The sequence below is a fragment of the Phascolarctos cinereus genome, unplaced genomic scaffold (genome assembly GCF_003287225.1).
Source record: "Phascolarctos cinereus isolate Bilbo 61053 unplaced genomic scaffold, phaCin_HiC Scaffold_3;HRSCAF=262, whole genome shotgun sequence".
Classification (NCBI taxonomy): Eukaryota; Metazoa; Chordata; class Mammalia; order Diprotodontia; family Phascolarctidae; genus Phascolarctos; species Phascolarctos cinereus.
In genome coordinates this window covers 157,148,768-157,171,084 of record NW_027555736.1, presented here as the reverse complement: position 1 = coordinate 157,171,084, position 22,317 = coordinate 157,148,768, and the positions used below count along the sequence as shown (strand labels likewise).

The 22,317-nt window shown below is 39.2% G+C and overlaps 1 protein-coding gene across 1 annotated transcript in view; it reads right to left on the bottom strand.

Annotated features, from left to right (window-relative positions):
* Positions 1 to 1,715, bottom strand: part of MNS1 (meiosis specific nuclear structural 1) — a 39,229-nt gene extending 37,514 nt beyond the window's left edge. Inside the window, exons 1-2 of the mRNA XM_078151247.1 lie at positions 1,541 to 1,715; positions 385 to 609 (exon numbers count right to left, since the gene is read on the bottom strand). Coding sequence (XP_078007373.1) covers positions 385 to 609; positions 1,541 to 1,543 — 228 coding nt within the window. The 5' untranslated portion in view covers positions 1,544 to 1,715. The remainder of the gene's footprint in view (positions 1 to 384; positions 610 to 1,540) is intronic.
* Between the last annotated feature and the right edge of the window lie 20,602 nt (positions 1,716 to 22,317).

Here is a 22,317-nt window from a genome sequence, read left to right as displayed (position 1 = left end):
CACAGAAATGAGATCACAGATCTTTGTATTAAGATTAAACAATATTCATTTTTCTTATTTCAATAAACTAAAGCTTAAAGCACATATTTTAAAAATCACAAGTTTTCATTTGTAGAGCTTAATGGAAGTAGAATGGTATAGGTCTATGAAAAAGAAGTGGAAGTTAAGAATTACAGCTTTCTATTAAATAACCTTATTATAAGGTTATTGTGAAGAAAGCATTTTGTACATCTTAAAGTCCTATGTAAGTGTGAATTATTATTACAATTGTTACCTGTATCATTTTCAATGGACTGTAATCAACATCAGCTACATGCATTTATGGTTTCTCAATAGAAATTGGAAGAAAAATTAATCTGAGATACTATATTGGGAAGCACTTACCTTTTGAATAGCCTCTTCCATATCTAATTCAAATTGTTCATCCTGTAGTAATCGGAGGATTCTTTTCCGTGCAATACGTTCATCATTTGCTATCATCATCTTCTGTATTCTGACTTGTTCTCCGAGCTTTACTTGCTCTTCGATTTGTACTTTCTTAAGGAAGTTTTCATTTACTGTTTTCTGATGCTTTTCTGCAACACTCGACTTTTGTTTTTTTGAGGTGGCCTAAAATGAAAAATAACACCACTTCTGTTTCCTTATTTTTTCCATAAAACTCCAGTTATCAAACCTAAACTGTGAGGATCAAAGACGCTTATTAAAAAAATAAAACTTTGCAAACCTTACAGTGCTATATGTCAGCTATTATTATTATCATCCTTACATAAAATCTTGTCACAAGTGATTTTATGTTGTTTTCCATCATTTGAAATGGAGTGTGAGGAAAGAGTGCAACAGAGGAAGATGGACGGAGAGAAGAGAAGAAAAAGAGGTAATGAGTTGGAAGACAGAAGGAAGAAAGAGTAGAGGATGAAAAACATTCAGATGAATATCAGTATTAAGCTTAAAAGTTGACTGTGACAAGTGTTTGCAAAGAAATTAAGATGGTGCTTTTATTTTTCTTCCTGAATTCAGAGAACTGTATAAATTAGAAGGGGCCAAGTCAACATGCTGACCTCTTCCTACACACAAACTGCTTTTCTTAAATATCACTGTCAAACTCTCCTAACACAATTCCAGTAAATCTACTGACTAGCCAGAACTACCTAATCCAATCTTCCAAGGCTGAGATTTTATAATGCCCTCCCCACCCAAGGTGCCAAAGAACAAAAGACCTGGAAGCCTGTGGTTGCAGTAGCTAATTGACTAAATGGGATGCAGGGCGGGGGGGGGGGGGGGACGCAAATCTTCAAGCTTTCTTGGTGTTGTTAGATATGAACTAGATTTCCAGATTCCTGGGTAGCAGGGTTTGATGATGGGGGGAAGGGGAGGAGGTAGGAAATGAGGTAGGAAAGGAGAGGGAGAGAGAAGGGGGAAGAATGGAGAGGGATACGAGGAGAAAAGAGGGGGAGGAGGGCCTGCGGACTCCCAGTGCGCAGGTAGGAGCTAGTTTCTCACCTAGGGTGCCTCACCTTTGGAACCCCCAGGTCCCACTTACCATCTTGGCTTACGAAAAGCACCGCACTTCTTACTGAACTTGACACCTCCTTTCGCCCCCGAGACCCAAACCAGAGTCCGGAACACCAATTCTGCCCCTTCGCCTGGCGGGATCCTTCCCGCTCTCCTGTTTACAAAGCGTATCCCAGGTAACGGTCACAGCCCAAGTTGAATTGGCGCAGGCGCCTTGGAGGCTTCGTTCAGAACGCGGCCTCCCATTGGTTGGAGGGAATGCCCAATCGGCGCCCCTGGATGGGGTTTCAAGTCTAGGGGCGGAGCTGGATGCTTGGAAGGCAAGTTCTACTGTCTGTATGGTTCGAGTCCGCTGTGCTCAGGGATGAGCCACGTTCGCAGGTTGCCTAGACGATTCCAAACTCCTTCCACAGATTTGGGGGAATGTCTTTTTAGGGTGGAAAGCTTTTCAGTTGGCCTGTTTCTTGATTGCTCATCGTCGTCTCGGCTTCTCCATCTCTCTCTTCTTTTCGGGGAACATGAGGGTGTGGAGGAAGCCGTGAGAGCGTTGTTCCTAGCCCACCGAAGATGCTCTTCCTGCACCTTGGTGCCTTTGTGGTTGCAGTCTGAGAGACGGCGGCAAAGTCTGATATGCAATATCAGGGAGCCAACCATGTTCTAGCAGTACTTTTAGGTCATCCACCCAGCTGCCTGTATATTCAAATAGATATACTAATTTGCTACTTTGGAAACTTGAGTGTTGGTAATAGAAATTGATAGATGGTTTCCCTCCATTTGTTTCATGTGAACCACCCATGAAGATGATGCCGGCTTAATCCATTTCATTCCTTCTTCTTCCCCCCATTCACCCACCCACTTCTGTCTCCAATTATTTAAGCCATTTTAACAATTAAATTGGATTGACCTTAGGACAATAAGTTTGGCAACTTAATGATCAACTTTAAAAAATGGTCGATTTCTTTTCAAACCCAACCTTACTGCTTCACAAACACTTAGTAATGCTTTGCAATCTTTGGAGGGTCTTGACAAAGTCCCAGTTTCATAGTGGTGGATTTTATTGGATTTGGGGTCACAGGATATGTCTTTGTATCCCCTCTTTGTTAATTCCAGACACTCCTGACTATACGTCATACCTGGAGCAGCTAGGTGAAGAAGGTAGAGTGCTAGGCCTGGGTTCAGGAAGACCCATCTTCCTGAGCTCAAATATGGGCTCAAACACTGGCTATGTGACCCTGAGCAAGTCACTTAACTGTTTGCTTCAGTTTCCTTATCTGTAAAATGAGCTGGAGAAGGAAATGGAAATACACTCCAGTATCTTTGCCAAGAAAACTACAAATGAGGTCATGGAGAGTCAGACAGGACTGAAATGTCCCAACGACAGCAATAAATGTGCTAGGCATTGTACTAAGCAATGATGATAAAAATACAAGTGAAAAGAAAGTCCTTACTCTCAAGGAGCTTACATTCTGATGGAAGAAGACAACACATAAAAAGTTGCTAAAAAGGGGGGAAGAGAAGAGAAGGTACCCACACTGGTCATAGACCAGGGAGAGGAATGAAGCACGATTGGCCTAGGCTAGTCCCCACATGGAGGCCCTGGAAGCAACTCACCAATGGGAGAAGACGGACATGCAATGACCTAAGTGTGAATGGGTGAGTGGCTGAGAGCTTCAGCAGTTACTATATATCTTGTAAGTGTCCTGAGAGGGGTTATAGAGTGAGAAGAGAGACTATGATGGGAGAATGGTCTCTGTGACATGGTTGGCAGTCTGCCTCCTCAACATATATGCTTAGTGTATGCCTGTACAGAGTGAGCACTGGTATAAGACAGTTGGACCAGATTCTGAGTAGTTCAGCATATTTGAATTGTGAACTTCTGAGTTTCCTCCTGGGTTCTACTTCAGATGGAGATTGCCCAGAGTAGCATTGGGTAACCTAGGGTATTGGGCACCGTGGTGCTGTGCCTTTCTCTTGAATGAACTCTGTTTGCCTGTTGAGTTTCTACCCATATGTCATGATCCTGTTCCAATCTAAAAAGCTAAAATTGCCCTTCCTTCACCAAATCTTCCTGATTATCTCAGTTAACCTTCCTTTAACCTTGCATAGCCCTTCATACCTTTATTATGTACTTATGTTCTGTTTCGTTTTTATAGTTATTTCTAATATGTGCCATATTCTATAATTCCTCCCTAATTCCACCAGATTGTAAGTTCCATGAGACAGGGGACTACCTTATTGATTGATAAATATCTACTCCAGTGTCTAGCAGCACATGTCAGGCACTTAATTTTTATAGACTTGAATCATCCTATCCATAGGGGTGGGGCATAATTATACATTATGATCAGATACAAGCATATGACATATGATATCATACTTTTACCTTCTAGTTGATTATAATGTTTATAATGATCATGAGTCTTTACTATTTACTAATAGGTGTCTATGCCAGCCTGTGGTATGTTATTTTTTGTATATTATTTTGCCTACTCCAAGGCAGGCTTCATGATCCTTTGAAAGACAGCATCAGAAAGATAGAAAGCTGGAAAAAAAGCTAAGTCTGGAGTCAGGAAGACCCGAGTTCAAATCCAGCCTCATACACTTATTAGCTGTGTGACTTTGGGTACCTCACTTAACCTCAGTTTCCTCAAGTATAAAATAATAATAATAATAATAGCATCTACCTCCAGTACTGTTGTGAGGATCAAATCAGATATTCGTAAAGTACTTAGCACAGAGACTGGCATGTAGTAGGTGCTACATGAATGCTTATTCCATTTCTTTCTTCTTATTTCCTATTCCATGCTTATGGGCCAGGCCTTATGCTAGACGCTGAGGATATAAGTAAAAAGAATGAGACAATCCCTGTTTGCAATGAACTTATATTCTAATGGAGGAGACAACAAGTACATGCAAAAATATAAACAGCACAAATGTAAAGTTGTAAAATACAAATACATACAAAGAAGTTAAATATAAGGTCGTTTGGAAAGGATGGCAATAGCAGTTAGGGATATCAGGAAGATGATATATGGAGTATTTGGGCTGAATCTTGAAGTAGCCAGGGAAGCTAAGAGTCAGAGGCAAGGTAGGGCATTCCAGGCATGAGAGACAGTCAGAGCAAAGATACAACAGGTGAGCCAGAGTGTGGAGGGGAGTAAAGTATAAAATGACTGGAAAAGTAGGAAGGAGACATGTTGTAAAAGGCTTTACCTGCCAAAGAAAAGGCTTTATAATTGATCCTAGAGGCAATAGGGAATCCCTGGAATCATTTGGGGGTGGGGAGGAGAGACATCATCAGTCCTGAGCTTTGAGTCAATCACTTTGGTAGCTGAGTGAAGGATGGAATAGAGTGAAGCGGGATCAGGCAGGAAGACTGATTAGAACGCCATCAAAATAGTCTAGGTGTGAAGTGATAAACACTTGATATGTAGTGGTGGCTGTATAAGTGGACAGAAAGGGGTATATGCGAAAGATTGTGTTAAAATGGAAATGACAAAATTTGATAGCAGACTGGATATGAAAGATGAATGTCAGTAAGGAGTTGATGATGACACCAAGGTTGCAAGCCTTGGTGAATTCAAGGAGAATGGTGATCCTGGAAGAATTTTGACATTTGTAAGAAAGTTTGGAAGAGAGGTGTGTTTGGGATAAAGATAATGAGTTCTGTTTTGGACATAATGAGTTTGAGATACCAGTGGGACATCTAGTTCAAAATGTCCAAAAAGTAGTTGGTGATATGGTACTGGAACTGAGGAAGGAGATTAGAGCTGGATATATTGATCTAGGAATCATCTGCATAGAGCTGATAATTAACCCATGGAGCTGATGAGATCACCAAGTGAGATAGTAGAGAAGACACAAGGGCCCAGGACCAAGCCTTGGGGGACACCAAGTTAGTGACTGTGATGGATGATGAACCAGCAAATGAGATGAAGAAGGAGTGGTCATAGAGGATGAGAACCAGGAGAAAGCAATGGCATGAAAATCTAGAGAGGAGAGGGTATATAAGAGGAGAAGATGATTAACAGTGTCAAATTCATAGAGGTCAAGAAGTATGAGAACTGAGAAAAGGCCAAAAGATTTAGTAATTAAGAAATCACTAGTAACTTTGAACAAGGCAGTTTCAGTTGAATGATGAGGGTGGAAGCCAAGTTGCAGAGATTAGAAGAGGGTAAGAGGAGAGGAAATGGAGGCATAGAGTATAGATGGCTTTCTCAAGGATTTTAGCCATGAAAGGGAGGATAGACATAGGATGAGAGCCAGTAGGGATAGTAGGGTCAGGTGAGGGTTTGTTTTGTTTTGTTTTGTTTTGTTTTTAGGCAATTGGGGTTAAGTGACTTGCCTGGGGTCACACTGCTAGCAAGTGTCAAGTGTTTGGTCTCAGTCCAAATTTGAACTGAGGTCCTCCTGATTTCAGGGCCAGTGCTCTATCCACTATGCCACCTAGCTGCCCCCAGGTGAGGGTTTTTTAAGGATAGGGTACACATGACTATGTTTGTAGGCAGCAGAGAAAAGAGTAATAGGGAGAAATTGAAAATGAGAGAGACAGACTAACACAGACACAGAGAGACAGAGACAGAGAAAAAGGGGGAAGTTAAACATGGGGCAGCTGGGTGGCATAGTGGATAAAGTATCAAGCCTTGAGTCAGAAAGACCTGAGTTCAAATCCAGACTCAAGCACTTACCATCTGTGTGACCCTGGGCAATTCATTTACCCTCTGTTTGCCTCAGTTTCCTTATCTATAAAATGGGGATAATAATAAAAGCTACCTGGCAGGGTCGTTGTGAGGATCAAAGGAAATATTTGTAAAGCACTTGGCGCAATGCAGGGCACGTAATAAGTGCTATATAAATGTTAGCTATTATTATTATTATTATTATTATTATTATATTAGTAATATAAGAGAGAGGTTTCAAAAGCAATATAAGGCTATGCCATTATCATGGAGAAGAAGCATGAACTACAGTGCTGTTGACTGTGTGAGTGGAAAGGTTACATGTAAGAGAGATGTCATGAAAATAGAAACAAGATTTGACAACTTACTGGATATTTTAGGAGATATTATTAGTGGTAAATGCACAAATTAGTGGTAAAACTAAATCATCAAAATAAGATGCAAATAAATTGATTAGATTAGAAGCCAACCCATAAGCGTTTTGAAGAGATTTAAGGATAAAATTGTAGATATGTTGGCTAAAATATGTAGTTTGTCATTATAGACAGCCATTTTATTAGAGAACTGTTGAGTTAGGATCATGGGATCATAGGTATAGAAAAGGAAGGGACATCAGAGGTCATCTAACCCCTTCATTTTATAACTGAGGAAACTGAGTCCCATGAAAGTTATATGGCTCACTCAAAGTTATATAGCATCAGAATTTGAATTTGAATCCAGATCCTCTGACTCCAAAGCCATCGGACCTTCCACTGACTTTTCTATATTTAAACTGACTGCACAGGTGAATGTTGCACCATGGACCAAATAATTTCATTTTTGTGCCTGGCAAGCTGTTGGAAATCATAATAAAGAATAGGAACACTTAAACAAATATAAACTATTAACATAGTTTCTTTAAGGAGAAATTATAACTAATTTACTGAGACAATGGAGGACAAAGAAGGGTCATCCTTATTTAGACTTTCAAGAAAGCATTAGAAAGTTCCCCACCAAGTTTAAAATATTGAATCGCTTTCAGACTGCCATGGACATGGATCTAGTTGTTGTCATTGTTTTATGTTTTTGTCGGACCTATGATTTCATCACCATAGGTTGCTACTTATAAGGAACTTTATCTACCAATAAAGACGAAGTTCTGTACCTTCTCTGAAACTTAGAATCTTAGAGATTTGCTATAGGCATTGACAGATGAAGTGACTTTCCCAGGGTCGCACAGCCAATAGGTGGCAGAGAGGGGATGTGAATCCAGGGTATTCCTGACTTCCAGATTGGTTTTCTATCTACTACACGATTACATTTCTCTATGAAGTTGGCTTACAGACAAAAAACAAAGACAGAATCATAGGATTTGGAGCTCAATGTTTGAGCCGAACTATCATACCTGTGTTTTTCTAAATAGGACATTCCATTTTCTACCCATGGCAGGAATGCTCTCTTTCCTTACCGGGGACTCTTGGAACTGTTCATTTCTTTCATGGCTCAGCTGATATGCCACCCCCCCCCAGTTGTCACTGCTCTCCCTACCCTCATCAGAATGACTTTGGTCTTAGTTTTCTTTGCCCCCATAGAATGTAAGCTCCTTAAAATCAGGCTATTTTCTTTTTGTCTTTGTAAACCTAATAAATAGCACAGTGCCTGGCACATGGGAAGCATTTAACAAGTGCTCATGAAATTGAATTGAATCTATTCCAAAGCCCTCATTGTGCAGATGAGGGAACAGAAGTCCAAAGGTGTTAAGTGATTTTTCTATAGAGAGGTAAAATAATATAAACAATGCATTTAAGTGGTAGGCACTGATTTATAATCCAGGCAAAAGGACTTCAACGTCATTGTAGCGTGTTTCGTGAAAATAGAGTGGCTTGGTATTCTGCAAAACGTTGCTGGGCATCATTAGGAAAGGCCCTGGAAGCACAGAATATGAAACTAGGGGTAGACAAGGTAGGCAGCTTTCTTAGGTGCACATATACAGAGGTAGAGGTGGTTAGGGTGTCTAGCAAGGTTCAATTTTAAACCTTTCTTTTAATATGTGTTGTTGTTCATGTCAGTCATGTCCAACTCTTCATGACGCCATTTGGAGTTTTCTTGGCAAAGATGCTAGAGCAGTTTGCCATTTCCTTCTCCAGCTCATTTTACAGATGAGGAAAGTGAGGCAAACAGGGTGAAGTGACTTGCCCAGGGTCACATAGCTAGTGTCCAAGGCCAGATTTGACTCAAGATGATGGATCTTCCTGACTCCAGGCCCAGCACTCTATCCACTGTGCCACCTAACTGCCCAATCAATCCTTGCTTAGATCACACAATTTCCATTGTAGCAGAAGAGGTTGAATTGGCCAGTCAGGGACATTCCAAGGAGTATGAGTATGAGTACAGAGCTCTTCAAGGAACTCATGGGGACTCCAGGGACTTGGGGTGCTCGTTGGGAATGACAATCTGACTAGTGGCTTCTGTACCATGGGCTGGCCCAGTCCTTAAAGGCCTTGTTACTTTGGTATGATTCAGGAAACCCTGAACGGTGCACTGGTCTGCCCCCTACCCTATGACAGTAGCAAGGGATGGGGGTGTTGTGGCAGTTTAAAGGAGAGACAGTTTCTGGCTTGCCCTTTGAATTGACCCTCTAGGTGGCATCATATAACTGTGAGACTTCCAGGCAGGGAAGAGAGAAGGTAGCCCTTCTCCGATCCAACACTAGGGTGATTGCTGTCATGTGGCAACTAGAATGCAGGGCTCTCGTTAGGCGAGCTTGGGCCTGTGCCTCTGGCTGCCTTTTTTTGTTTTGTTTCCTTTCTCAAACAACAATGACAGGGGTTGGAGGTGATTTTGTGGGTTCCAGAATACAAAGGACCATCAGATCCAGATGATTGAAACCAAAGGGAGTTTCTTCATTGGAGAAGATGACCACTGGTAGTAGGATAACAAGGAATTGTTTGAACAGAGCAGAGCAGAGGCAACATGTGGCCATGTCTACTTGGTAATTCCACAAATTGCTTTATTTTCTTAGGAGGCTTAATTGTCCTGGGAAAAAAATATAACCGTAGTTCTAAGTTAAATTTTTTGTTGTTGTGTCATTTCAGTCACGTCCGACTCTTTGTGACCCCTATTTGGGATTTTCTTGGCAGAGGTACTGGAATGGTTTTCCATTTCCTCAAGTTACAGGATTCCGTTTTAAATCATTCTGTCAATGCATACTATATATTTGTGTTTTAGCATTCTTTTGTGTGAAGAAATAAATGACTATCCCATGTCTGATGCATATTATACATTGAGAGGCCCTAGTCATGAGCCCATCGCTAAGCTTTAAGTAATTTGTCCCTGGGGTGCTGGATAGAGATTTAATGAGCCTAAGAATATGAGAAAAGAGAATACAACTTCCCTCTCATTAGAGGCCATACTTTCTCAGGACTGAGCCCTGTATGGACTCTATGCATAGGTCCAGAGAAGTAAGGTTCTTAGTGGAGGAGGGTTTGGGTACAGTGACCAAACCCCCTCGTCCCACTCATGGTTTTTCAGTGTTAGACTAATAATGTAATAGCAACCATTACCTTACTTAAGAACAAAACCACGATGTTAAAAAAAAAATAAAGGAATACACTGTAGGCTTCTTGTTGCTATACTTTAAGAAAGTTTTCATATAATTGGATAAAGTAGAGAGAAGTATGACTAAAATAATCAGGGAGGTGAGGGCATCTCAAAACACAAAAGCTTACAGGAATGATAATAGAAGTCTGTAAAATCAAGTATACAGCTGAATCTGCCTTATATGTAGGCAATGTGTGTGTGTATATGGTGGTAGCAGAGTGAGGGGAGATATCATTTTGATCATACCTCTCTCCTGGTCCAAAACTTTTAGGGGCATTTATTGACTACAGAAGCCCAACTTCTTTATTTGACATTCAATGCTCTCCATGATCTAGTTCCATCTACTTTTCCAGTCTTATGTCCCACCATTCCCCTACGTGAACTCTGTGCTCTAGTTAATCTGGGTTCAAACAAGCTTTCTGCTTTCTTTGTGTCTTTGACTTATCCATACCTCCCTCCACTCTTCCCCAGTTGCCCCTAGAGCAAGGGTGGGGAACCTGTGGCCTCAAGGCCACATGTGGTCCTCTAGGTCCTCAAGTGTGGCCCTCTGACTGAATTTAAACTTCACAGAACAAATCCCCATAATAAAAGGAGCTTGGACTCAGTCAAAAGGCCACACCCAAGGACCTAGAAGGCCGCATTTGGCTGCAAGGCTGCAGGTTCCCCACCCCTGCCCTAGAGTGTTCCCTCCTACTCATCCTTTATGGCCCTGCTAAAATCCCCATTTTCTTCATGCAATTTTCCCGTATTATCCCTAGTCTTTGGTAATTCTTGGTACTTCTCATTAGCCTTTTGTAGTTTGATATGTTTTTATGTGTTCTTATTCTATCTTCTCAACCATATTGTAATTTCCTTGTGGGCATGGGCTGTGTCTTTCTTTGCATTCCCCACAGGTATGGATTTTAACTTTTGACTGGGCTGATCCTTTAAGAAGTATAAAGCTTTGAATATTATAAAATAATTTTTTTAAAAAAGCTTGACCTCAAAGAAGAGATATGATAAAACATTTCCCCTATTCTTGTGCAGAGATTAAGTCCACAGAAACATTACATATGACATCATAATTTTTTGAAGTATTGATTGATATTGTACAATTTTTTTCCTTCTTTTTTAAGAAAAAAAAATCTTTATTATTAGAGATGGCTCTCTGGAAGGGGAAAGAGGGAGGAATAAATGAGGAAATCTAGGGGATATAAAAACAAAAGATATAAAAAATTATTTAACTTTTATTTTGTTTTAAAAGGAAGCATATAGCCCCTCATAGGCAGGAACTGTTTTTGCCTTTCTTCGTATCACCTAACACTAAGCACAGTCCTTGGCGCGTAGTAAGTTCTTAATTAATGCTTGTCAATTGATTGATTGTAGTGGTAAGTGGAGGAAGCTCTCTTCCAGAGTATGAGGAAAAATGGCCCAGATCTTGATCTGACTTCTCTGATGATGGCTTGTCCTGGCTTCATAGTCGTCCTAGCCTTCCTGATTCCTGGTCCAGCCTACATGTCATAATTTTTGCTTCTTCAGACCCTGTGGGCACAATAACGATTTCTCTTTGATGCTCCAGTTTGGACCATGGTAATGCATTTTAACTGTTCTGGTGCTGGATTCCTGTTCCCACCCCCCAACTCTTGCCCAGCAGTTGTTTCTGATTGCTGGGTATGGCCCTGGCCACCAAGCCTTGTTTGACTTGACCATTGCTGGGAAATGGTGTGATATCACAGTGCCTATTATAAATGATGGAGTATGGGCCCAAGCTGAGACCTTTACCCCTTGCCCCAAAAAGAATTTGGCTCCCATTTGTCTACGGGCCCCAGAAAGCCCTTAAACTTTTCTTACTCTGGTCTCAAACGGTTCCTTATTTGACTCCCCCCATCTCCCTTTGAAAGCCCTAGCCCCACCTTTGGGACCTTATTCAAATACCTTTCAAACTTCTTCCTTCCAGTTCCTCTCATTATCTAATCCCATTGTCTATTCAATCTCAGACATTCCAATCGGAATTCTCACCTGTTCCCAGCCCCTTCCCTGGTCACCCAAAGTTACTTTAGTGTATATAAGATCCACCCTGGCCCCCATTCAAACGCTGAGACTTTCTCATGCCCGCTTGTCCGTATGGGTGTTACTAATGTTCAGATTCCTTAAGAGTCTGGCCTGTGTGGTTTATCTCTAATAAACTTTTTCTCTGGCTGAAAGAAGATTTGGGTTGAATTCATTCAGGCAGGGCCCATATTGTGATCGGGGGGGGGGGTGTCCCAGCACCTCTAAACCTCTAGACCTCATCATAATGGTCGTTGGCACCCAGAGGTTAGTCAAATATTAGTTAATTGATTGAAAGGCTGAGTCTATCCACTGCTCCTGTCTGTGAAGAATCTTTCTTTTCTACCCAAGGGCTTTTGATAACTGTCCAGAAAGGGTAAGTGTCTTAGTCCAGGGCACACAGAAAATTAGCAGTTGCAGAGCTGGGAGTCAAACCAATGACTTATACATGGTGTGATAGACTCCTAGAACCAAAAGGGACCTCAGAAGTCAGCGAATCCAATCGATACCTGAGCTATAAATTCCCATGTAAGAAGTCATTCAGCCCTTGCCTGAACATGAATAACAAACAACGTTTTTGTTGTTCTTTTGAGTTGTGTTCAAACCCGTGGATCACATTGTCTAGGGGTTTTCTTGGCAAAGATAATGGAGAGGTTTGCTATTTTCTTCTCCAGTGGATTAAGGCAAACAGAGATTAAATGACCTGCCCATGTTACACAGCTAGTAAGTGTCTGAGGCTGAATTTGAACTCAGGACCTCCTGACTCCAAGCCTAGTACTCTATCCACTAGGCCACCTACCTACCAATGAGGATCTTACCATTTCTCAAAGCTGCATATTCAATTTTTGTGCAGCTCTGTTAGGAAGCATTTCCTTCTATTGAATGTAAATCAACCTCTCTGTCGCTTCTATCCACTACTCCATGGCCCAACAGAATAAATTTGCTTCCTTTTCTTCATGATAGCTCTTCAAATATTTAATAACCACAGAAATCATCTCTTTCACAAGTCTTTTCTTCTCCAGGATAAACATTTTCAGGCTCTTGAACTGATTATTATATTGCATGATTTCAAGTCCCATTTTTGTCCTCCTTTGGACCTGCTCTGGCTTGTCAATGTCCTTCTAAGTTTCTAATCCTTTAATCAGAATTAGACAAAATATTACAGATGTGATCTAACTAGGACTATTACCTCCTCCAGGGCAGCTAGGTGGCAACATAGTGCACAGAGTACCAGGCCTGGAGTCAGGAAGACTCATCTTCCTGAGTTCAAATCTGGCTTTAGACACTTATTAGTTGGGTGACCTTGGGCAAGTCAGTTAACCATGTTTGCCTCAGTTTCCTTATCTGTAAAATGAGCTGGAGAAGGAAATGGCAAATCACTCCAGTATCTTTGTCAAGAAAATCCCAAATAGGGTAACCAAGACTGAACTGGACACGACTGAAAAATGACTGAACAACAATATTACCTCCCCCTGTCTGGGTACTATGTTTCTGTTAACGTATATTAAGGTAGCATTCTTCTTTTTTTTGCTTTTTTTTTGGGAGGGGGGGCTGGCCATATCACTCTGTTGACTTAAATAGAGCTTATAATCCAATAAAACACCCCAGAACTTTTTTTCACATGAATTATTTTCTGGCTTATATCTCTGCTATCAGGTTTGCTATCAATCAATATATATTATAAATCAATAAATATATACATATTAATATCTTCCAGGTGCCATACAAGGCATTGTGATAAAAGCACACAGAATGAAAGAATATGTACTCACAATGAACTTACATTTTAAAGAGGAAGACACAAAACATGCATAAAAATATATTGTTGTTGTTCAGTCATTTTGGTTGTGTCCAACTCAACTCTTCATGACCCCTTCTTGGGTTTTTCTTGGCAAAGATACTGGAGTGGCTTGCCATTTCCTTCTCCAGCTCATTTTTATAGAAGAGAAAACTGAAGCAAGCAGGATTAAGTGACTTGCCCCAGAGTCACACAGCTAGTAAGTATCTGAGGCCATATTTGAACTCATGAAGATGAGTCTTCCTGATTCCGAGCCCAATGCTCTATCCACTGTACCACCTAGCTGCCCCATAAAAATATATACAACATAAACATAAAGTTTATAAATGTGAATATATACAAAATAGTTAAATAGAAGGTAAATTGGGGAGGACACCAAGGAAATGAGCAATAACTCTGGAACAGAGGACCTGAATTCAAATCCTGCCTCTGGTGCTTATCTGTCTGACCTTGGGCACGTCATTTAACTTTCCCTAGGTCAAGTTTCCTCATTTGTAAGATGTGAAGTCAGACTATACAATAAAGTCTCAGAGATCACTTCTACGCCCTACTCTATGGTGCTGTATGTTTGTGGTTGATTTTTTTAAAACCCTGCTCATGAATTTATAGTTTTGGCATAGACCTGTGATTTGATCAATACAGCAAACTTCTGGCATGGAAATTCCCACCACTAACAGAGATCAACGATTCCTTTGCCATTTGTATTTTCAAAAAGTCCCCTGAGGAATTAAGCAGATAAATGATTTGCCCAGGGGCCTCACAGTTATTGGGTGTCAAAAGCACAACTTGAGAATAGGTCATCTTGACTGCAAGGCTGGCTCTCTATCAACCATACCTTTCTGCCTCTCATTTAGTTTTAAACCTATTAAATTAAATTTAATTAGACTCAGCCATCCTGTTGAGGTATTGATGGAGCCTGATTTTGTCATCTAAAATTCATTTTTCTACCTGCTTGAGTCATATATATAAAGATATCTATCACCTATGTCTCAGTTCAAATCACTGATAAGTAGTTTGAATAGAACAGGGTCAAGAACAGAACTTTTGTGAATTCCATTAGATAGCTTTCTCCAGTGTGTCACCAATCTCTTAATTTCTGGTTTACTAGTAATAGCGAACATTTTAGGTGGTGCAGTGGATAGAGTGCTGAGCCTGGAGTTAGGAAGACTCATCTTCCTGAGTTCAAATCTGGCCTCAGACACTTCCTGGCTGTGTGAATTTGGGCAAGTCACTTAACCCTGTTTGCCTCAGTTCCTCATCTGTAAAATAAACTGGAGATTTGTTGTTGTTAACTTCTTTCAGTCATGTCTGAGTCTTTATGACCCCATCTGGAATTTTCTTGGCAAAGATACAGGAGTAGTTTGCCATTTCCTTCTCCAGCTCATTTTATAGATGAGGAAACTGAGGCAAACAGGGTAAAGTGACTTGCCCAAGGTCACATAGCTAGTAAGTGAGGCCAGATTTGAACTCATGAAGTTGAGTCTCTTGATTCCTGATTCTCAGTGCTCTATCTACTGACAAACCATTCCAGTATCTTTGCCAAGAAAACCTTAAATGGGGTCACAAAGAGTTGGACACAACTGAAAAGACTGAACAACAACAACAACAACATAGTGCTTTAAGGTTTGCAAAGCACTACGTGTGTTATCTCATTTAATCCTCAGAACCATCCTGGGAGGAAGTGTGAACATCATGCTCCCACAAATGAGACCAAGACTGAGAAAGGTCAAGTGTCATGTTCATGTTCACACAGGTAGGAAGTAGTTAGGGCAGGATTTGAACTCAGCTCTTCCTGGCTCCCAATCCAGTACACTATATGATGTACCACTTAGCTGTCTTAATTTGTGTATGATCATTCAACCCATCCCAAATCCACCTAACCTGACAGTGACTGAGCCTACATTTTTTCATCTCACCGACAAAGATATCTTAAAAAGACTTTTGTCAAATATTTTGCTGATTTCCAAGTGTATTACATCTACTGTATTTACCAAATGTATTAGCTCGTAATCCTGTAATAAAAGGAAATGAAGTCAGTCTGACTTGCCTGAAGATTATAGATTCATATAATTAGAGTTCCCTCATTTTACAGGTGAGGAAACTGAAGCCCATGGAGATTGTGACTTGCCTAAGTCATACAAAAAGTAATAGAGCTGGAGTGAATGTGAATGGAAAGCATGGAGTAGGTGTGAACCTAGGTCCTCTGTCTCGAAACTCAACATTTTGAACTTGTTCTTTTAAAAAAATATTCTTTTGTTTTTATATTTCCTTCATTTAAAAAATATACCTTTAGAAGCAGAAAGACAGGACATTTCACAAGGCTATGTCTCTATGATGAGTTTCTGAAGTTCCATAGTAAGAAGTGGAAATTTTCCACTTTACTCTTAGAGTCTTATCTGCCATGCTGTTGTGACTTGGATCCATAGACAAAGGCCTCCCTTAGAAACTACCTGTAAATCTACATCTTTAATGGCTCAACTCATCAAAAGAATCATACAGAAACTGTTTACGGAAGAGCTTATATCTTGCATATATTCTTACACAAAGCACAACTTCTAAACGATATTTTTAACTGTGGCACATATAGAATATGGCCTGGATCTGCTGACACATTTGGTCCAAGCTCCATGTGTAGCTACAAAATAAAATTTTAGAACTGAGATGTAAAATGGCTTTATAGTATTGTCCAAGAAGAGCTTAAGGAATTTGGAAAGGCTCATTATGAAAAGATTGGCCATAACGGGATGAATTTTTCTGCTCACAGCAATTCATGAAACCATCTCCTAAGCATACTATGTTTATACAGCCTCAACAAATCTACCAAAAGAGTGTTGACTCAGCAGTTTTGACATCTTGATGAACAAATGCTGAGCAGAAGATCATATTACTGTGCAATTTCTTCAATTTGGTCATAAAGATGGTCATTTCCTAACAAGTGTGAGCAAACTGGATTAACCATTAGATGATGCAACTACTTGGCAACTAAATGATAAACTCTACTTATTATGGAATTTGAGTTAAAGATAATTTATCTGAAATGCTCATTTATTAATGATCTCTTTGTTAAAAAAAACAAAAACAAAACAAAACACAGTGCACCCAATGAATATGTTTATTTAGAGAGGATAACAAATACTGAGATGATCTATTTACTTTTAATATTCATCTTTCCCCATCCTTCTCTGATGCTTCATTATGCCATGGAAGATATCTCTACTGGGTTCTTTAAGGCTCTTGCAGCATAATAGAAGCTTTGGCAGGTCCTAAAATGATAGAAGGTTTTAGAGAATGGTCCTGAAGAAGAACTATTGTTCAAGAATAACCTAATTGGTCTGTATCCCAAAGAGATCATAAAAATGGGAAAAGGACCCATATGTACAAAAATATTTATAGCAGCTCTTTTTTTGGTGGCAAAGAATTGAAAATTGAGAGGATGCCCATCAACTGGGGAATGGCTGAACAAGTTGTGATATATGACTGTAATAGAATACTATTGTGCTATAAGAAATGATGAGCAAGTGGACTTCAGAAAAATGTGGAAAGACTTGTATGAACTGATGCTGAGTGAAGTGAGAAGAACCAGGAGAACACTGCACACAGTAACAGCCACATTGTGCGATGACTAACTTTCATAGACTTGGCTCTTTCCAGCAGTGCAAGGATCTAAGACAACTCCAAAAGACTCATGTTGGAAAATGTTGTCCACATCCAGAGAAAGAGCTATGGAGTCTGAATGCAGAGCGAAGCGTACTATTTGCTCTCTTTTGTTGTTGCTGTTGTTTTGTTTTGTTTCTTCTTTCTTATGGTTCCTCCCATTGGTTCTAATTCTTCTTTACAACATGACTAGTGTGAAAATATGTTTAATATGAATGTATATGTAGAACCTATATCAGATTGCATGCTGTCTTGGGGAGGGGGAGAAAATTTAGAACTCAAAAACTTATGGAAGTGCATGTTGAAAACAAGAAAGAAAGAAAGAAAGAAAGAAAGAAAGAAAGAAAGAAAGAAAGAAAGAAAGAAAGAAAGAAAGAAAGAGAGAAAGAGAGAGAGAAAGAAAGAGAGAGAAAGAGAGAGAGAGAGAGAGAGAGAGAGAGAGAGAGAGAGAGAGAGAGAGAGAGAAAGAAAGAGAGAAAGAAAGAAAGAGAGAAAGAAAGAAAGAATAACCTAGTTAAGTTTGGAAAGACTTATCATAAGATGGTTGGCCATCATGTGATGAATTTTTCTGCCCACAGCAATTCATGAAACCATCTATTAATACATGGAGAGGTCACATTCTGCATGAATGAAGCAAGTACTTATACTCTTCATATTTGGGGTCCATAATATATAAAGCAGAAAAGTGAAATAGTGGAGATAGTGTTGGCTTTGAATCAGGAAGATCTGAATTTAAATCTTCCCTCAAACACCTATTAGCTGTTATGACTCTTAGCAAATCACTATTATCTCTCAGCCTCAAATTTCTTCATTTGTAAAAAGGAGATAATAACACCTAGCTTGTAAGATTGTTGTGAAGAACAAGTGAGTTAACATATATAAGGTATTTTGTAAATATTAAAGCATTATATAAATGCTAGCTATTATTATTATTATTAGTCAATTGGAACACCAGTAATAAAAAGTTACTCTTAGCACAGTGGACTAATATATCAAAACATTTATTTTCTGAAATGGATGATTTGGAATATGAAGACTAGTTTATTAACTGAATGCAGAAAATGCTTGACTCATCAATATATAGATTACATTTTACTGCCTAGTCAAGCAGTAATGAATCGATACTGTTTCCTCCAACCAAACTTTCATTCCAAAAATATGTGACTGATATTCATACTTGGCTAGTATGCTATATATGGATAAATATGCTATGTTATTTATTAACAAAGCTCATAATATTTGAATTCATGGGAATTTTAGAATTTCTAATAAGAAAATCATTAGTATATCATAAAAGATGCTATTAGCATATTTCACTTAGGCTTTCAGGTCTCTAATTTGGGGGCTTTGGACATGAAGGGAATGTTCATCAGAATTTACTGTTGAGTACAGGCTAAATATTCCCGTTGAGATTTCAATTATATTCTTAAGTATTATAGAAGGATTCTTATTGTCATAAAATGAGTGGTATTTTGAGTGAGGAAAAGATAAAACTTTGTAGATCTGAGTATGTGTCTCTATCATAGACAAATTGAATGGATTACAACAATCAGTCCAAAGTCAGCTGCATTTTTTTTTCTGATCAGCTACTTTTTTTACCCAATTAGCTATCACTAAACTTAAGAATTATTTTATCCACAGAGATGGCATAGCAGATAGAACTCTGAAACTGTAGTCAGGAAGACCTAATTTCAAATTCTGTTTCAGATATGAGCTACGTGACCCTATTAGTTAAGTTATTTAACCTCTGTTGGCCCCAGTTTCCCCATTTGCAAAATGGGGACAATAATAACACCTTGCATGGTTGGTATGAGGATGAAATGAGCTAACATATGTAAAGCACTGTGCCAACGTTAAAGCACTACATAAATGATAGTTGTTATTATTATCACTAACACCATTACAAATGGTGATTAAGTGGTAAGTTAGGATTTCTAATACAGAATATTTCTTATAGAGTTATAAAGAAATCCTCCCCTTCACAATGTTCCTTTTTATGTGCAGATCTAGAGCTAAGAGTCTTTTCATTTATTAATCTACAAGTATAAAGTTATCTAAGGCAAAAAGGTGAAGAGTATGGCCCATCTTCTATTTACATAAAGTTGATTTTTTGGAACCCAAGTTAATGACTTTGCATTGTTAAATTTCATCTTAAGTTCTGCCCAATGTTCAAACCTGTCAAAATCATTTTGAATATAATATGTTGATTATCCCTCCAAGTTTGCATCATCTGCCAATTTGATAAGCATGTCATCTACACCTTTATCCAAGTCTTTAAGGAAAAAAAACATTAAGCCTCAAAAGGCTAGAGGCAGATCCCTGGGGCACTCCTTTGGAGACCTCCTGCCAGGTTAACAGCGCCACCTAAGCAGGACTGTGAGGGAAGAGTAGGATTTCAGGCTTAGATATGGAAGGAGTCCCTTCCAGATATGATATAGTGGAAAGAAGGATGGATTTAATGTCAAAAGCCTTGTGTTTGGGCCTTAGCTCTGCTACTTCCTAGCTATGTTACCATGGGCGAGTCATTTAACCTTCTTATATTATAGTTTCCTCATATATAAAAAGGATATAATAATATTTGCATTATCATTCTTTTGAAAATCAAATTATATATGTGCAATAAAGCATTTTGCAAATGTTGAGTGTAATAATAATAATTATTGTTATTATTACATGAGATATCATTATTACCATTCTTATTCCAGAGATGATAGAATAAATAATATGCATAAATACATAAAAATAAAAAAGGACTGAACAAGATTAGAGACAATTAGGATTCCAGCTTGGAATATAGCATATGTAATACTATGAAATAGACTGAAAAGGTAGGTTGGAAACAGACTGTGTATGTTCAAGAATGTCAGGCTAAAGAATTAATGTATTATTCTGGGGGCACTGGGGAGTCACACAAGGTTTTTGAGCTGGAAAATGAAATTACCCGACTTCTGGTCTGATAAGAGGATTCCTTTAGCAGCTATTGGAAGGCTAGTTTTAAGAAGGGAGAAATTGGAGGCAGGGAGACCAGTTAGAGACTATTATGTGTTGTTATGTTAATGTATCCACTGTAAGTTGCAACATTTGGAATTATTTGCAAAGTAAAATTTTATTGCTTCATAGAATGAAGCAATTAGAACAAAACAATTTTTCTTTAGTTCCAAAAAATGCCCAAATCTAATGTAATTTGCTGCAGCTGGACACCACCTGCAGATGACTGTTTAAGTACTCTGAACATTACACACTTATCTTTTAAATATTGATAATGCCATTTTTCATTTCCATGACACGAAGTCCCGCAGGGAATAATTATGCTAATAAACCTTAATGATTCTTGCAAATAAATGATCAAACCAAATTGCTAGTGTTGATTTATATTAATGGATGCCTTTAGGAAGAGATTTGCCAGTATGTGCCGCCTCTTGAATCCCAATTCATCTTATTTAGCAGAAGAATGTACATAGTTTGTTAAATAGATGAAGTGTTTAAAATATAATGTGCTCTTGGAGTTTTTGTAGTTCATAATGTTCAAGCATTACCATTTTGCCTCATGGCAAATCTGCATTTAATGGTTTCATTCTATGTAACTTTCTTTTAGTTCTTCAGTCCCTGGTCCTATCTGTATTCAGTAGGAAAATAACTTCTTTCTGGTTTGTTCAGGTCAGGCCAGTTGCCATATGGTGTATCTGATCATTAAAGACAGTTCAAATCTGTGTCTGGCTATTTTAGCCATTTTAACCACAGAATTAGATTGACTGTATGAGTGATATGAATATATACTGCCCAGTTTCTGTTCAATGGTCTGTGCAAAAATACATACACACATACATATATATGTATATAGTTATTTTGTTGTTGTTGTCATTTTTTTGTTGTGTCCAACTCTTCTTGACTCCATTTGGGGTTTTCTTGACCAAGATACTGAAGTGGTTTGCCATTTCCTTCTCCAGCTCATTTTGCAGATGAGGAAATTGCCCAGGGTCACACAGCTAAGTGTCTAAGCTCAGATTTGAACTCAGGAAGATGGGTCTTCCTGACTCCAGGCCACTGCGCTACCTAGCTGCCAGTATATACATATAGATATGTGTGTGTGTGTATGTGCTTTAGTTTCTCTCTCTCTCTCTCAGTATATGTGTGTGTGTGTCTCTGTCTTTGTCTCTCTCTTATTGACTCTGGGGCTTCTAAACAAAAGGAATCAGGAGAAAAAATCTAGACTAAAATACTTTTTTTTTCTGGAAGACAACAGGTACTTGTGATACATTTATAAAAATGAAGTTATGCAGTTAACTGGTTTGGTTTTTGCATATGAAGATACCTCTAAAACAAGGGACTGTAACCCATGTGTCAATTAGTTTCTGACCTCTTAAATAAGTTATTGGACCCAGATACAATGGGGAAGAGGGGTATATAGACTCACAAAATCTCTCTGGCTCATTCCTTCATTCAGGGACATACTGAGCGCGTGAGCATTTGGCTTGTTTGGCTCCCCTCAAAAAGGCCTGTCAGTTCCCTTGCAAGTTTTCAGCCCAATTAGACATCAAATATCATTTGGGCTTTATTTAGCCCAATAAAAAGCAAAGGACAGACCCAAGGCCCAAGCACCCAAGGCCACAGGCTTTACAGCCAGCTTTCCCACTGCTTTTCTACTGGGACCAATACATTTCTTCTGATTTATGATACTGCTATGTGTGATAAAAGGCCAAGGTCTCCCAATGAATCTGGGGTCATCTCCAATAGTTTTGACCTATGCCTTGCCACTGGACTCAGATGACCTTGGAGGAGAGAGTGAGGCTGATGACTTTGCACAGCCCTGCCTCACTTAAATCCAGTTCACTTGTAAGTCATGACATCACCCTCCTGATGTCATTGGTCCTCATCAAGAATGAAGGACAAACAGCAACGATAACTACTCTGTGTAGGGGGGGAGGGTGGCTAGGGAGTCAATCAGTCCACCCCTCCATGGTGGGCCCCACTTTCCTTCTAGGGAAGGAACTCAGAGTTGCTAAAGAATTGACTTTCCCTTATGGACTTGCATGGTTTACATGACTCACAATATCAGTGGAGAGAAAG